Source organism: Homalodisca vitripennis, chromosome 2 (genome assembly GCF_021130785.1).
Source record: "Homalodisca vitripennis isolate AUS2020 chromosome 2, UT_GWSS_2.1, whole genome shotgun sequence".
Lineage (NCBI taxonomy): Eukaryota > Metazoa > Arthropoda > Insecta > Hemiptera > Cicadellidae > Homalodisca > Homalodisca vitripennis.
In genome coordinates this window covers 26,567,942-26,585,141 of record NC_060208.1, presented here as the reverse complement: position 1 = coordinate 26,585,141, position 17,200 = coordinate 26,567,942, and the positions used below count along the sequence as shown (strand labels likewise).

Sequence of the window (17,200 nt, the reverse complement as noted above, 5' to 3'; positions counted from 1 at the left end):
TAAGCTAACAAGCTATTATTGATAACTTTGTACTCGTAAAATAAGAACATTAAAAATAATCTTGAGCTGTATATGAACCTTAATATAATGGTGATTACTCATAACATAATAAAAACGATAACGTGTAGACCTATACAGTATATTACAATTTCTAGGGGAAGAATCAGGACCGCCACTCCATTTTGTTTTTGTCTTTTCCATGTAGATCCCCATTGCAACTCAATAACGTAGCCTATCATCGCTTTACAACAGACCGATAATACATTACTAGCATGTACGCTGTCCTTGTTCTGTTCATCAGCTTTGTAATGTGAGCTGTTTATTAGAGAGAAATGCGTATCACACTTGATTGAAGCCCCATAACTAAAGATTTCAATTACAGAATACAGATTACAGATTTTTTCTGTTACATTTCTTCTAGCAATTAGCTGCTCGTATTTTAGCGAGAGATGAAGTTTAGGTTATCTCTTCTATCCCGTTATCGCCGCTACCTCTCTTCTTATCTTTAGGTTGCCAGTTGCTGGTAAAAATAAATTGGACACCAAACACAATTTAAGTTTCAACAAATGTACAGCATGCTAACATTACCGTTTAATAGGGGTACTATTAAAATTTAAATAAATGTTTGCGTAATTTTTAACCCGAAGTTTTGTACTCTTAGTTCTTTTTTTTTTAACTAACATATATATTAAATAAGTTAAAATTTAAACAATTCAAAACATTAAACTGTATAATATACTGCTCTAAGATTTGTTTACGACCTAAGGGAAGTTTGGCCATGCCCTTATCACGTTATCATGAAAATACCCAAGGTCTTACCTCTTTACTCTTGATTTATAATGAAAAAACAAACAGTTACATTTGTTCATAAAACATTAACTACTGTTATTCCTCCAGTAAAAATAACTAGCACGTCATTTTTATACATTTTTATACACGTCAAATAGTATACAAGTCAAATGGCTTAATACAAACTCCTGGAAATAAGTTATTGTCACTGCAAGATATTCCAGTTTCCTGATTCCACTCAAGTTTTAAAAGAGAAATTTTTTGGGCCCTGACGTTAGATAGTGAAACATTTTTTTATGATGAGAGTGCCAATGATATACACAAATTTCTCTAAAACATGCCATAATGTTTGAATGAATAGCTAGAACAATTTTTGTGACACTTGAAATATTTCAAGTCACATTGAAGGAATGGATGAATAAAGACCAAGGTAAACTCATGTTTTAATATGATGAAGCCTCATAATATTTTTAATCAAACGTAGACATCTTTATTATACGTATTATTTCAGTGTTGCGATAAGGATCAAAAGATAAACAGAATTGCCACTGGCTCTTATTTAAGGTTTAAGTTCGGTGTAAAGAATTATTTCTAGTTAAAATCAATTATATTTTACATGCCATAGTTTTGGTGTATTTTCGCTAGAGTTTTCCTTGTTGTCACCACAAAAAATATATAAATACTAGGTCTGAGAAGCCTACTGGAGTCCCTTTTGACCCTTGCAATATATGTCTGATGCCCTGATAGTCTTTCTTTGCATTGCTGCACCAAAAAAATATTTACGTACGTCGCCCCGCAAATTCTAGTTTGGCCAAGGAGTGACTACTTCCGGTCATTCACTTCTTGTTTAAGGTATTTTTTGTGCCGTAGTAGCGTTTACGCTGTTACCCTGGTCAAGAAAATACAGTTTTACATTGGTTTGGAGAGTCATCCTTAGACAAAAAGTTTAGTGCTATATTTTCGTTCATAGTATTTTAATTTCCGGTCAAAGGTATTTCAGGCGTTATAGTAGCGTTTGCCTTGTTGTCCAGATAAACAAAAGTATATGCGTATGGTAGTCTAAAAAGTCTACTTTGGTAAAAAAAATCGACTAATTCCGACTATTGTAATCTTCTTCCGGATATTTCCGGTTCGGGAGTCTATTGAGTGTACCATAAGGCAATGATGAGGAACCTGATTCAACCCCATGAATAATCTCTAATTGTCTCTGTTTATGGCATAAGACACTTACGACTATTTGTCAAATTTAATCTTTCAAAGACATCGAGAAGTTGAAAACACAATATAGTTCTTCTCAATCTTCATCGATGTTAGATCTTCAATAAAATTCTTTTCTCTGTATGTTGAGAGCATAACGTACGTGTGTTTTAAAATTCATCGTTATTGGCCATCAGAATGACGTAAGACAAAAATATTGTTCTTCTGAGGGTCGCACCCCTGTGAATATTCGATATTCATGAAAATGATTTAGTTTCCTTTTTAAGTAATGAGGCATACGTGTGCTAAATTTCAACTTCCTAGAATATCAGAAAGTAGGTAGGGGAGTTAGTGATGAGTTAGTGAGGGTTTTGCCTTTCATGTATACATATTTTTGTTACGTATTAGTTTATAATTTGAGTCAAATTGTAAAGTAGCTGCGTAGTGAAATTCGCTCATAAAATAAAGATTATTGTTCTTACAAGAGATATGAAAACTTTCAGGGAGGAGTATCGTGTGCTGCCTTGACCAAGACCTTGTATCATTTCACAAAGTTTCCCCTTGTAGCGCTAGTGTTACCGCTGACCCTCTAGAAGTTCCATAGATCGCCACGAGATAGCAGCACTATACAAAATGTGAATCTATCAATATTAATGAATGTTTTTATGTAAGTCCTTTATAGGATCGTAAACTATTTGAGCGATCGTTATGAAAATTTGTATGTATATATATTTATCCACGGAAAAGAATTGTATGCTGTGGCCATTGATGTAAATTGCCCCCAGGCAGTGCTGCAAAAGATAAAAGTTTAAAAGGCCTGCAGATTATAAACTGCAATTACGAAACAGTTACGTATATTAAATAGCCAAACACAATTTGAAGGCGCTAAATTATTACGAATATTTGTCTTGAACTTAAAGCTTGAGTGTTAGACCACTTTATAATAAAGTACACGTACGTGTCCAATGACTATAAACAGATTTTCTTGATCATGGCAACAAGACAAACTCTACATCGGCCTTGGAAATATAATTAACTTGAACCAGAAGTGCACATACACGGGCAAAGCTTACGAAAAGCGTGCGAAGCCGCGGGAAACAACTAGTTGCTAAATAAATTATAATATATATAAAAGTTGTATCTAGTAAAGCTATCCATACATTATTGATAACAGTAATTACAGCTTCGATATGCTTTAAATATTTTGAAATTAGTAAGGTGTATATAATCAAATGTAATGGCTGATCTTTTAACTGTGTGTGTGTGTGTGTGTGTGTGTGTGTGTGTGTGTGTGTGTGTGTGTGTGTGTGTGTGTGTGTGTGTGTGTGTGTGTGTGTGTGTGTGTGTGTGTTGTGTGTGTGTGTGTGTGTGTGTGTGTGTGTGTGTGTGTGTGTGTGTGTGTGTGTGTGTGTGTGTGTGTGTGTGTGTGTGTGTGTGTGTGTGTGTGTGTGTGTGTGTGTGTGTGTGTGTGTGTGTGTGTGTGTGTGTGTGTGTGTGTGTGTGTGTGTGTGTGTGTGTGTGTGTGTGTGTGTTGTGTGTGTGTGTGTGTGTGTGTGTGTGTGTGTGTGTGTGTGTGTGTGTGTGTGTGTGTGTGTGTGTGTGTGTGTGTGTGTGTGTGTGTGTGTGTGTGTGTGTGTGTGTGTGTGTGTGTGTGTGTGTGTGTGTGTGTGTGTGTTGGTAGACTATAGAGATTGATAGACTCGTATTCGATATATGAATATTAAATATGGATGATTATACTAATCGATATAAAAACCGGGTCCGCTTTATCCAGCGATCACATAAGACCAATAGATGGAGCAGTGGGGTTGCCCGTTGAAGCCGCCTCTGTCGCCTGATGATACAACAATGGCGGCGACCTTGGGATGATTCACCCTAGTGGCGAGCGCTCAGACTGTGTTCGCTGCTGTCTGGCAGGTTTTAGAACATGAGGAAGGAAGATGAAGATCTCGACTATTACTATGATATTGTAGGAAACACTTCAAATATAACGACGCATATTGTGGAGTACCTTTCTGGTTTTGTAGTAAGAACGTTAAGAAATAAAATAGCCTGTAGCGGGTACCTACAGCTGTTACAGGTAATGAGGAAACGCAATACCGCAACAGTTTGATAAGTTGTAAAAACCGAGAAGGACTTTTACAACCTTCTGAAGGTGTTGTGAAAACTTTGTTTGTTATGTGAAACAGAAGTAAAGTTGCGTATTAAGAAAGGCGCGACGTGACAACTGTGAAAAACTAGAGGACAGAATGGTAAATTCAGGGTTACGAAAGTGTATCGGTGTAAATCTGTTCCCAGGAGGGCATTGTTTTGTACAAGATCCCTGGGTAAATCACCTTATATTAGTTCAAAAAGCTATTTGTAAACAATACTTCAAAGTGCGACTACATCACCACTGCAAAAATGTCAGTGCATCATTACACAAAACCAGAATACGCAGTCATCTATTAAAAACTGTAATATTTTTAGGACAGTAGAGAGGTACGTTTTATTGTAAGCTTTGGATATTTATGTTTCTAATTTTCATATTTTAATTTCCATTATATTAAATTCATTATTTATAAACATAATGAATTACCCATTTGGGTAATTTGGTGTGCCAGCATCTGGACTATTTCGCATGTAGCTATAGCTTTTTTAGAAATAGTCTTTTCATCATGCTCAATGATACTTAATTTATTTATTTTTTACGTTATTTTTTTCTAATAGCTTGGTGGTAAATTTTAACTTATTTGTTTTGTACTTTTTTAATGAATTAATATTTGTTTCTAAAATTGCACTGCTAAATGAGATTGTACATTGTTAATTACCTGATTTCTTGTAAATGTATAGATTTTTCCAAGTAGATCTGCTACATCATTTCTTGTTGTTTGTTATTTGCTCTAAATTTATCTTGTTTAATTCTTAAATGTTTATCATTATTTTTCTTTTATCTTGTTGTTGTTGTTGTTGTTCTTGTTATTATACTCAAGTTTATATTAGTTTTCGAGTTGGTTAGTGTTATTTATGATTTTTTTATAATTATTGCATAGTCAAAACTAACACACCATGTTTTATTATAAATTTGTTCGATTATGCTGTCTGTCTTGAATTAATTAATTTGCACTATTCTTATAAAAAATGGTTGTCCGTTGATAAATAAATAAGTCTATGTCTAGTGGTTTACTTTATTGTACCTTATATTGCCTCAAGTTTAGTTAATATTTTAATTGCACTGAATGACAGTTTCTATTTACATGAAATGATAAGCGAATTGCCTTATAAATGGGGATTAAAAAATGTTTAACATATTAAAAATAATTAATTACATTTAAAATGAATTTTAAATTAACGATATGTTGAGTTTTAATTTAAGAGCCGAGAGCGGCCTGGAGTGTAGGCGATCTGTTGTAGGTCGGGCGATGCGGTCAGGGTTTTCGCCTATATTCTGCCGATAATATCAGGAAAACGACTGGTCTTAGAAAATAAAGTTTCGAATGAAAAAAATAATTCAACTCTTTATCTCAAACTTTCCCGCTTACAAAACTTGCCTGTCCTAAAAACAAAAAAAATCCTCACAGACCGACTTTTTCATGTTACGATTTCAAATGTGTATAAAACTTTTAAAGTTTTTTGCTCATTAAAATTATATAGAGATCAAAACTGGTAATTTGAGTTGCGCCATTGGAATCGGTGTTTTATGAGATATACGTACACCAAATTTGAACATTTTGGCTTAATCCTAAGTGGGCTAGGTGGCGATTTATTTATGCGCGCGGACTGCAATTTTTAAGCTTTTCTGGACGGCGTTTGGCGTTTCTAGACGTTCTCAAGATGGCCGCCACTGGCTTCAACACCAGTAATGCTGTAGGAATAGGAGTGCTCCATCTATTGGTCTTATGTGATCGCTGGCTTTATCATACTCTACCCTAGCTGAACTCTGTTTTTATCTGTTATTGCCGGCAGAGTTCGCGATTCGCGACTGTGAAAGAATAGTTGCACTCGCTGCCGCTAGGTTTCAGCAGCTACTGGACAGAGTAACATTCAAGGAATTACCCGCTCTTTCACATCTTACTGTCTGATCATCACTAAAGTAATCAAATAGATTTCAATCACCAACATTTTGTAATCAGCAGGTCGTCATCGTCCTGCTTCTCTATTAAAAGGTCGGTCTTTGTGATTCAGTATGATTCAATCCCATCAATGCAGGGCATTGAGACATTCTGTATGAATTTTTTTCGAGTGCTGCGCAAATGATAAGAATTTTGCTGTTTCGTCGTTCTCAAATATGTATTGTCTTTTAAATAAATCTCGCAAAATTCTACTTATCAGTACAGCAGGTTCTCAAATTGAGGATTCCTGCTGGTGTCCCACATTCTTCCTGTTGCAGCTCAAAATGAAAGATTGAAATTGAGACCCGTTATCCTTAAAGCCCTACTTAATTTGCCTTTTGTATTATATCTAATCAGCTGGAATACATGATCTAAAATTATTTTCTATCTGTTATACAAGGTGAACTAGACAACCTGGGCCAATGATTGTATCGGTTTAGCAAGTGAAGGTAGAAACTCCATTTTAACTTTACTCCCCCCCTATTTTGTGACAAAAAAATTCGATACCATTTTTTGAACCCTCAAAAATCTGTAAGGGGTATTTTTGGGGGACGGGGTATTTGTTTTACCAAAATGGTAAACGGACTGTAGGTCCACGTCATAAAACTGCCGGAAGCATTTCTTACCTACTTCTTAAGGGGTGGACAGTAGGTCCACGGTCCCGGCCTGGGACCCACTGTCCGACTCACGGGTTTCTTTTGACGAGGGGTTGATAAGGGATCGTCGTACTCACACTGCAGCACTTGAATGGATGTTTCGAGAACTAAACTCTATATCTGCTAAATAATTTTCAGTACACTACATAAGACAGCTGCAAAAAGAATGAAACGAAATTATATACATAAAATAAAGTCAGGTTAGTTACGCCATTTCTAACTTAAGAATGTCTGTAACGATTATAGTGTCTACTGGTATATACAGTATTGTACAAACGATGGTCCAATATAAGGAATAACTAATACAAACTTACTGTAGATGTTTATGATTCATTAGGACAATGCCAACCAAATTAATCAGATAGTAATATAATGCTATATGGAATTCGTTAAGATATAATCCCTATTAGGAATCCACTTCATATGTGATAGCTTGAGTAACCCGTTGTTAATATTTGCTGCTTTAGCAGTACGCTGTGCGAATGTAGTGGAAGCATCACTGACCAAAATAAAGAATAAGTACAGGTAGAAAAACTAATGCACGGCCAGGTCAGTTTTGAAAAGTAGGACAGTTAGTCCACAGGTGTCGGCGTGGACTAACTGTCCTACCCTGCAGAAAAGTGACGTCAGCCACCCTCGTCAAACTAGGCGTGGACCTACAGTCCTACAATCTACCAAAATATGGTACATCATTTTAAAAATCACTTGACACAGATAATTTCGAAAAAAATATTTTCAATTTATCTTGCTGTAAATGTACAGGGTGTTAAGTAATCTAAAATAAAACCACTTTAGAATTGTTTTATTGTTAACTTATTGAACAACTTCTGAACCTCTCTATGTTACCCAAAATAGTTGAGGAACTACCCTTCCGAAACTTAACTACTGTATACAAGAAACCACGAGAGAGTGCAGTTGGAAGAGCCTGTTGGCCCGTGACCTTGACCTTGGAGCAGCTGACCAACGAGAAATGAGCGACATTGCCAAACTTGATTCCCGCTCTAACCGCAAACCGCACGAGTATAGCATACTTAGATTACTTAACAGTTTCGCCCTAAAGAAATGTTAGAGCTATCTTAAACTACGTATTACAAAATATAATTTTACGTTAATTTTAAAAAGTACATTCCTATGGCTTATTACAACATTTAGATAAATGGGCTGAACAGAATTATTGTCTTATATCAGCCTTTTGCAAAGATCTTGGAATTAAAAGCTTTAGCCTAAACAAAAATTAAAAAAAAAAATAACACATTAACATATAACACAAGCATCATTACTATATAATGACGCATTCAATGTGTACATAGTAGTCATGTTATGTTTGATGAATATTCAATTTCCTAAGAAAGTTATCAAACATGTCTGACATATACCCCCATTTTCAAAAATGTACTTAAGTGCACAACGGCTGAAATTGTTGCCGTAACGATTTTTTGTTTGAAGTTTGTTTCTGACGATGGAAGGATTGTGAAGGAAGCATGATTTTTCCGAACGTTACCCATCGCATCGTTCAGTGATACAATACAATCAGTAACACTACGTTTCGACATCTGCAATCTGATCTCTTCTTCAGGTAGGCTACTAAATAACTAAACTAATGCATGACTAACATCTAGGTTAAAGTAAACAAAACATACCAGAGCGTTGTGACAGGAACAACAACAGCTATGCTGTGTGTCTATTCATGCACACTAACTCTAAAACATGCACTTAATAAGTAGTGTTACTGATTGTTGTATCACTGAATGATGGCAAATGTAACAGTTTTGTTACGCACTTCGGGTCTTATACATTTATAAGCACTTGATAGTATCTTCGCACCTGGGTATGAATGGTCTTCACTCTGTTTTATGTAAATTTATTTTCACGCGTAGATGATTTAAATATTTAAACAGGCAACAGTTGGTAATGGTATCATGTAGCACATGTATTTCTATAATGCACGTTCTTCTACAATTCAAAAGTAACTGTTACTTTACACAGTATATAATAGGTGATGTCAGACGAGCGAAAACATGGAGGCAACGAGTGAAATACCTGTGAACAGAAGCCGCTCCAGACAGCAGTTGCGGAGAGCCAGACGGATGAGTCATACTATTTCCAAGAAACAGCCCCTTCCACCACTCCCTAGGCCGTTAGTGCCTATTGTGGCAGCTGTGTGAGCTGGCGGCACCCATTAACCAAAATACGCCAAAAACTTGTGGAATCGTTTGTTTAGGTTTGTTTAGCTATTTTTAGCGTTTTAGAGACACCTTCATACCTTTGTTTCTCTCTATACCATCAACTATTTAAGTCGGTTTATTTTCATTTAAAAAATTATGTTACTCTATTCAAGCTATGAGGCATACATATGCAAATTTTCTGAGACATTGGGTAGTAAAAGAATAAGTGATAAGTGAGGGTATTACCCCTTATAAAAAGAGATATTTAGATTATTTACAATCGAATTGAACGATTTTTGTAAGTGATTATACCAGTCTTGTATATTTAATGTTTGTGATATGCTTGAAAACCAATAAAAACCAAGTCGTTTAGCTATTTTATAAAGTTATATTTTTTAATAATCTGTTATAATTATATTTCAATAATCTAAGTGTAAATGTAAAATAAATCATGAAATAAATGTACATTGTATAGCCTTCTGTAACTGATGCACAGTAAGTTATTATTTTCTTTCAATGCCAGAAACTAATAATGGTAGAACTAACTTTTCATTGGATAAAAAATCGGTAGTACATTTTTTCAATTCTTCCGTGGCAATGTACAACATTACATAATAATCGATTATTTCATTAGATTTCAAATAATCAAACCAAAAGTTCAGGTAATGCAATCTGCTCGATTATTCCATTCATTCTTAAGACATACAGGTATGGTGACTTACAGCCAGGAATGTTGCGATATTATCGATATCAATATATATCGATATTATCGTTTCGATATTTCCTATATTGATATAGATTTAAGTTATCCGATATTATCATAATATCGGAAGAAATATACAAATATCGTGGTTTTGATATCTAGACATTCTAATACAAAGAAATATAACTCCAATACAGCCTGTTTTATTATAAATCTACTTACAACTTCCAGAATATTGAGTGACTCAACATTCCATGTTTGAGAAAGATTTCTTAAATTAATAATTTTTCTTATATTTTTATTAAATTATAATACTTTACGAAAATTATTGTACTTAGACTACATGTGGTTATTAACACCCGACCGTCAATTCTCAGGTAAGAGTAAATGACTGACAACTTACAAAATCTGAACGATGATTCTAACGCGATACTTTCGGTTACTGTACAAGATTCAAGGGCTTACAGCTGACAGTCACTTCTCAGGTAAGAGTAAATGACTGACAGCTTACAAAACCTGAACGATGATTCTAACGTGATACTTTCGGTTACTGTACAAGATTCAAGGGCTTACAGCTGACAGTCACTTCTCAAGTAAGATTAAATGACTGACAGCTTACAAAACCTGAACGATGATTCTAACGTGATACTTTCGGTTACTGTACAAGATTCAAGGGCTTACAGCTGACAGTCACGTCTCAAGTAAGATTAAATGACTGACAGCTTACAAAACCTGAACGATGATTCTAACGCGATACTTTCGGTTACTGTACAAGATTCAAGGGCTTACAGCTGACAGTCACTTCTCAGGTAAGAGTAAATGACTGACAGCTTACAAAACCTGAACGATGATTCTAACGTGATACTTTCGGTTACTGTACAAGATTCAAGGGCTTACAGCTGACAGTCACTTCTCAAGTAAGATTAAATGACTGACAGCTTACAAAACCTGAACGATGATTCTAACGCGATACTTTCGGTTACTGTACAAGATTCAAGGGCTTAAAGCTGACAGTCACTTCTCAGGTAAGATTAAATGACTGACAGCTTACAAAACCTGAACGATGATTCTAACGCGATACTTTCGGTTACTGTACAAGATTCAAGGGCTTACAGCTGACAGTCACTTCTCAGGTAAAAGAAAATGACTGACAGCTTACAAAACCTGAACGATGATTCTAACGCGATACTTTCGGTTACTGTACAAGATTCAAGGGCTTACAGCTGACAGTCACTTCTCAGGTAAAAGAAAATGACTGACAGCTTACAAAACCTGAACGATGATTCTAACGCGATACTTTCGGTTACTGTACAAGATTCAAGGGCTTACAGCTGACAGTCACTTCTCAGGTAAGAGTAAATGACTGACAGCTTACAAAACCTGAACGATGATTCTAACGCGATACTTTCGGTTACTGTACAAGATTCAAGGGCTTACAGCTGACAGTCACTTCTCAGGTAAGAGTAAATGACTGACAGCTTACAAAACCTGAACGATGATTCTAACGCGATACTTTCGGTTACTGTACAAGATTCAAGGGCTTACAGCTGACAGTCACTTCTCAGGTAAGAGTAAATGACTGACAACTTACAAAATCTGAACGATGATTCTAACGCGATACTTTCGGCGTACAAGATTCAAAGGCTTACAGCTGACCGTCAATTCTCAGGTAAAAGAAAATGACTGGCAGCTTTCAAAAATTTTCAATGTTTTCTGACCAACATCCAATCAATAACCTGTAAAGATGTCAGTGGAGAGTGTTATTATAATCACCATATCTATTATTATTTATAAGCGAGAGCAAAATAAAGTAATGCTAACAACGTTATGTATTTTGAGTTCAATATCTTTGATATGAAATACAAATTTTTACTTATAGTATTAGATATTGTAAAAATCGACTTTTCTGCTGTAAATCATAATTCTCTGTATTTAATTATTAATATCAGTATATTTCAACAGAAATTGTGTATCTACAACAGCGCACCTATAAGCTGCAGACAATACTAACTCCAAAGGACACATAGTAGCAAAGGATAGAACTAATTGTGCAGCGCTTATGGTGGCTAAATTCATAACTAACCGCTGCGCTATGGGTGGCCAAAGACACAACTTCTTCACTATTACTAGAACAGAACTAGTGGATGAGAAAATCTTCAAAAGTTACCTTGATGGCAAGTCGACCTATCCATCTGACCCTAGGATATAGATAATATTTACACACTAATGCATCTACCTCCATAACTAGTCCCTAAACCTATAACTTATGTACACATTGGGTAAATTTCACATTTTTATCCTCAGCTATTTTAGTTGGTTCTGCTTACAAAACTACCCCGTTAAAGTAACTTCTTTCACATGGATGGATGCAGGAATTTTGTTCTACTTTTTCTGCATCAATGGAAATTAATTTAGATGAGTATGAATTTATCAAATTTCAAAAATTACCAAAAATTCACTGAGTCAAAACGTATTTAAAATTATAATGTTCTCTTAAATTCACTTGCCAGTTTTGATTAAAGTTAGTTAAGAATCATTAATATACATAGATATACTGTATTTACTGTCTTGATTCTATCACAAAGAGAATGGAAGATATGTACATACTCCCATATGTACGTACTCCCTTGTGCATCAATAAATTAAGTAGTTCTTTATTTCATGTTTGTTGTTAAAAATGAATGGTTTGAAAGATTAATAGGACATGAAGAAAAAATGGAAGTAAAGTTTATTTAGCTCGGACATGTGTTAAACATTTTCTAACATATAACGATGGTAAATTTCCTAACTCCCATTATCATATCAAATTAAGTAAGTCATATCTTTTGCATCTACAAAAAAAGAATATTTATATGGAAACTTATTAATTCATTTAATTTCTGTGATTTAATTTCATAGATTTCTGTGTTAACCAGTTCTATTAACTGTAATTTTTATAGTACCTTACAATAATAAAATGCAAATACTATTCTTTACTGAGCCAAGAGCTAATCATCTGATTCAGGTTGCAGTTGGGTTCATTGAATCCCCAACATATCAAAAATAAATGAATACCATTTGTAATTTTTCTGAAGATTAAAATTTTAATAATATTTCATTAGTAAAATGCAACTGAAACACTGTTTAATGAATGAAGCCTACAGTATGTTTTTTTTATAGATAAGTTCCAATGTTTTAAATAATCTACTATTCATATACATTCAAAAATGTATTCTTTTAAGCAAAATCAGTGAGATCCAAAATCATCTTTTTAAATTCATTTCAAGAACTACACAACTTCTGTTTACTAAATCATGTAAATAAATACCAATAAAGAACATGTACGATAGCGTAATACATTATTTTTTAAAGTTTTAAACTGATTAAAATAAAAATATTAATATTATAACTAATTATTCCACTCGTTAAAAGATAACTAAAAAATAAATCAGTACTAAAATTAGGAACTAAAAAAAAAAATGAAAATAATAAGATAAAGTAAAGAAATAGTTATACCACAGAGGATAAGTGAATTTTGATATAAAAATATTTTACACTAAAATTAAAATAACAAATTTTAGTTTTTATTTACTAAAACACTTTTTTGTTAATCACCTTTAAATACTTCTTTTTGAGTACGTATATTATAACCTTTCTAGCTGTAGAATGCTGCCATCCTCGCAGCTGAATTTTTTGTATTTGTGAAATGAATTTAACACGCTTGTACACACTAGTAAGTTTAAATTGGGAGTTCTATAATCTAAAAGCTCTCCAACTCTGGAAGCTAGTTGTTTCTGGTACCATTTGACCTCATGGTATACTCCTAGAGACTAGAAACTGCAGGCCATTATTATTGCAGTTGGAATGGGCGTTATGTCATAGTATTTTTAGATTTGGCTAAAGCATTTTACTCCATTTCATGGAGTAAGCTTTTACAAAAGTTACATTGTATAGGTTGTTGAGGTAGTACATACTTATGTTTTGAGAGCTACCTGTCGGATAGGAAGTAAGATGTATCAATCAGTGGAGCAAAGAGTGAACAGCTATGAACAACAAATAGATTATGGAGTTATCCAGGGAAGTACACTTGGTCCCATTCTTTTCTTCATTTATATTAACAACCTTGCCAATCTTCATATGGAGCGTGCGTTGTTTTCTTACCAGATGATTCAAAATGAAATTCTTTCCAATTTCATTATGAACCAATAATGATTTTAATGACAATGGTCTAAAACTTCATTCCTGTGGCAATTTTATGAGTGAAACATGCGATTCTGACATTATATGCAGTTTTGATTCATATAAATATCTAAGAATTATGTTTGATAAACAGATGTGTTGGCCGGGCATGTAGATTACATGAAAAACAAAATAAGAACATTTATTTTTATATTTGGGCAGCTATGTGAAATTTTTAATTTGAATGAATTGAAAATTGCTTATTTTGCTTATTGTCAATCATTGTTATTAGCCGATATCACAGCTTGAGAGGGGGGAAGGGAGAGTACCTATAAATCCGTATTAGAACCTTAGAATGTTGCCCAAAGGGCCATTCTTAAGGCTGTCCTATTTAAAGGTAACCGTTATGCATCACCAGCACTTTTTAATGATTGGGAATTTTGGTGTTAGGCAGATTTATCTAAAAACATTGGTTTTGTATATGTATAAGAACAATAACACAATTTTTAGACAAACTAACCATAGGTACGGAACTTGGAGTTCGGTTTTAGTAAATATCCTGAAGCAGACCGATTAACAAAAAGCTTCACATTAACTAATTCTCATTATATAATGGAAATTTTGATTAGAATATTGCCTTTACCATTACCTGATTTTCATAACATAAAAATTGGCTACTGGTTAACTGGCTTATTGATTTGGAAGGGGAGGTAATATTATTGTGTCCAATTATATACAGGAGTTTTTTTATGTAAGGCCCCTACCAACCTTGCCCCTTATTCTACTCTAATGCACAAGGAGCAGGATTTATGTATATGTGTATGTAAGTATGTGCGTGCTTTTTGTACTAATTATATTTTATACTGTTTATATTTCCCCCTCCAGTTTCAATTTTTCTGCATAAGTCTCTGTGCATCTCTTGCATAAACATATTCCATCGAATTTCTGTTTTCAATACGGATTTGATCCATTTTGAAAAAAGCATCTACTTAATGCTTAAAACGTCTTATAGAATTCAGTTTTTTTAAATAGTTAAAACTTTTTCTTAGACGTTGTTACCTCAAGGAATGACTGGGTATCACATCAATGGTTTCATTGTATAGCGTATATAAGTAGGAAACCACAAAACTTTTAAAATCCAATTGTTAACACAGTTCTCTGAAAATTTCTGAAAAAGACTAGATGTATGTGTAATATAGCAGGTTGATCACCCAGCAGGGATCACTTCTGGCTGGTTTATACCTACCAGTTGAACCCACCACTGGGCACAGCAAAAACCGATGTGCCACTTCAATCTGGGCAACCTTATGGATGTCCAGTAGTGGCACATCACTAACCGCAAATATTGAGATTCTGGGGTTCATGGGCAATTCGATAGGTCTAGTCTACTGTGGAGGATGGCTGTTGGAGTTGGTGGGGTTTGTTCCCTTACCTCAGAGGTTCTTGTTAACCTCAACAAGGGTGTGCCACCCCCTGCCTGCTTTGACTGGAGAGGCTGGTTCAGAGCTGGCCTCCCCTTCTTCATGACTTTTGAGATGTAGTGCCCTAATTCTTCCTCATGGATCTCGATAGGAGGTGGCCCCTAGTCCCTAACCTTACCCATCCTGAATATCCTATCACTCCGGAAGCAGCACAAAGGTTCTTACAGGACTAAGATCAATTTATAAGCTTCTTGTCCTAAAAAAAAAAAAAAGAAAAAAAAAATATGGTAGGTTGATTTCTCACTAACGATATCACTTAACTGTCTAAAGGCACTTCCCAATCTTAATTTTTAATTTCTAAAATCCCCATATGTGTTAATCTGCACTCTAATGTGAAGCCCTAAAATTATAATTATTTACCTACTAGTTGGATTAAAGTTGGACAAGATTCTGAATAGATTTGCAAATGAATGATTGTGGGGTTAAACAAAAGTGAAACACGCAACCGTAATTTATCGCTTTAATTATACCTAATAGTCAATAAGCACTAAATGTAAGTTACATTGAGAAGTTAATATTTTTACAGTACATTTACAATTACTCTTAGCCTGTTACATGAAATTACATGTTTACACACTGAATAACACTTACGGTATCACAGTGAAAAATTTACAAGGTATCCACAAATTATACAATTTTATCATACAACCATGAAACAAGTACACACTCGTTAAGAAAGCTATAATTTAATTTAACCTATTTTTATTTTATAAAAGCAAGTAGGAAAAACTTTTACAGTCTTTAAGACAATAAACACTTTGGAAAGGTGCTGATAAGATTTTTGTACTCCTGTCGTTGAAGAAGGATAAGAATGTATATTTTTAGAATTGTAAGCCTGCATGAGAAACTTGGACTCTTTACAGCAATCTGAATGTTAGTTTAAACTGCCAGGCGTGTAAGTAGAAGTTCCGAGGCCCGGGGCACCTAGACGTGTTTAGTTGCGATACCTGCTGCTTCTCGTCTGCCAACTGATGGTGATCTCTGGATAGCGTAGGGTCAGCAGGGGTGTCCACTGTCGCTACGTCCGCAGTTGCATACCGTTGATCATGATGTTAGCGAGAGCGTTACGTCGTTTACGCCAAGCTCCCAGCCCCTGCGCGTGGTACTGGAGTTGTCGGAACCAACGCTTTGTCTGGTCACCATCTTCTGCCTAAAACAATTTAGCATACATTTAATATTGTAAAATTTATAGCGTTTTAAGGTATGTACATTCATAAGTATTTTTATACATATCAACGATGGTTTAAAATATTATAACAGGTACAGTATTAACGGTGAAGACGTTAATGAAGTTGATTTAATATAACTTAATTAATAATGAAAGTTATATGCAAAACTTGATTATGTTCACTAAACAACTTGTTAGAAATATGTTTATAACCTTTTTATAGCTTTGGATTATACTTTTAAAATAAACATAAACTTCACAACAAATGTTAAAATATATATTCCCAAAGCTGTCTGTTGTTGTTTTCACAACTTAATTAGCTAATATACATGAGAAATATGTGTATGTTTCCAGATTGATTAGTGTCTAACCCTGAAATGGCCTAATTGTGTTTCAGGATACAATAACAAGATTTTGTAATAGATCAGTGTGAACTCTGGATGGGCTCCTTACTTGGGGTTACAAAAGTTAGAAAAATCTAACAAATACGAAAGGAGCTTTTTAAAATTAGCAATTTTAAGTGATTTTTTAATCATTTAGAAATTTATTATCAACAAATATAAAACAAATATTTTCACTACATTACTTCTATGTATGAACATTATCATGTTTTGCTCGATAAATGCTATACAGTAGGCCTATGATAAAAACTTGTCTATTTAAGTTTATTGCTTCTAAGCATAATAAATTTGTTAATCCTGAGGCAGAGGTGGATTCCACCATAGGGGCACTCCTTTGTTACCTACCTGCAGAACATGGAATTAAACACTGTCTACTTTAAAACTTTGTACC

General features: G+C 34.4%; 1 protein-coding gene across 1 annotated transcript in view; it reads right to left on the bottom strand.

Moving 5' to 3' along the window:
• Positions 1-15,686: 15,686 nt before the first annotated feature.
• The window catches only part of LOC124353715, a 251,610-nt gene continuing 250,096 nt past the window's right edge, over positions 15,687-17,200 (bottom strand). The window contains exon 15 of the mRNA XM_046803685.1: positions 15,687-16,390. Within this exon, the coding sequence (XP_046659641.1) occupies positions 16,259-16,390 (132 nt within the window). The 3' untranslated portion in view covers positions 15,687-16,258. The remainder of the gene's footprint in view (positions 16,391-17,200) is intronic.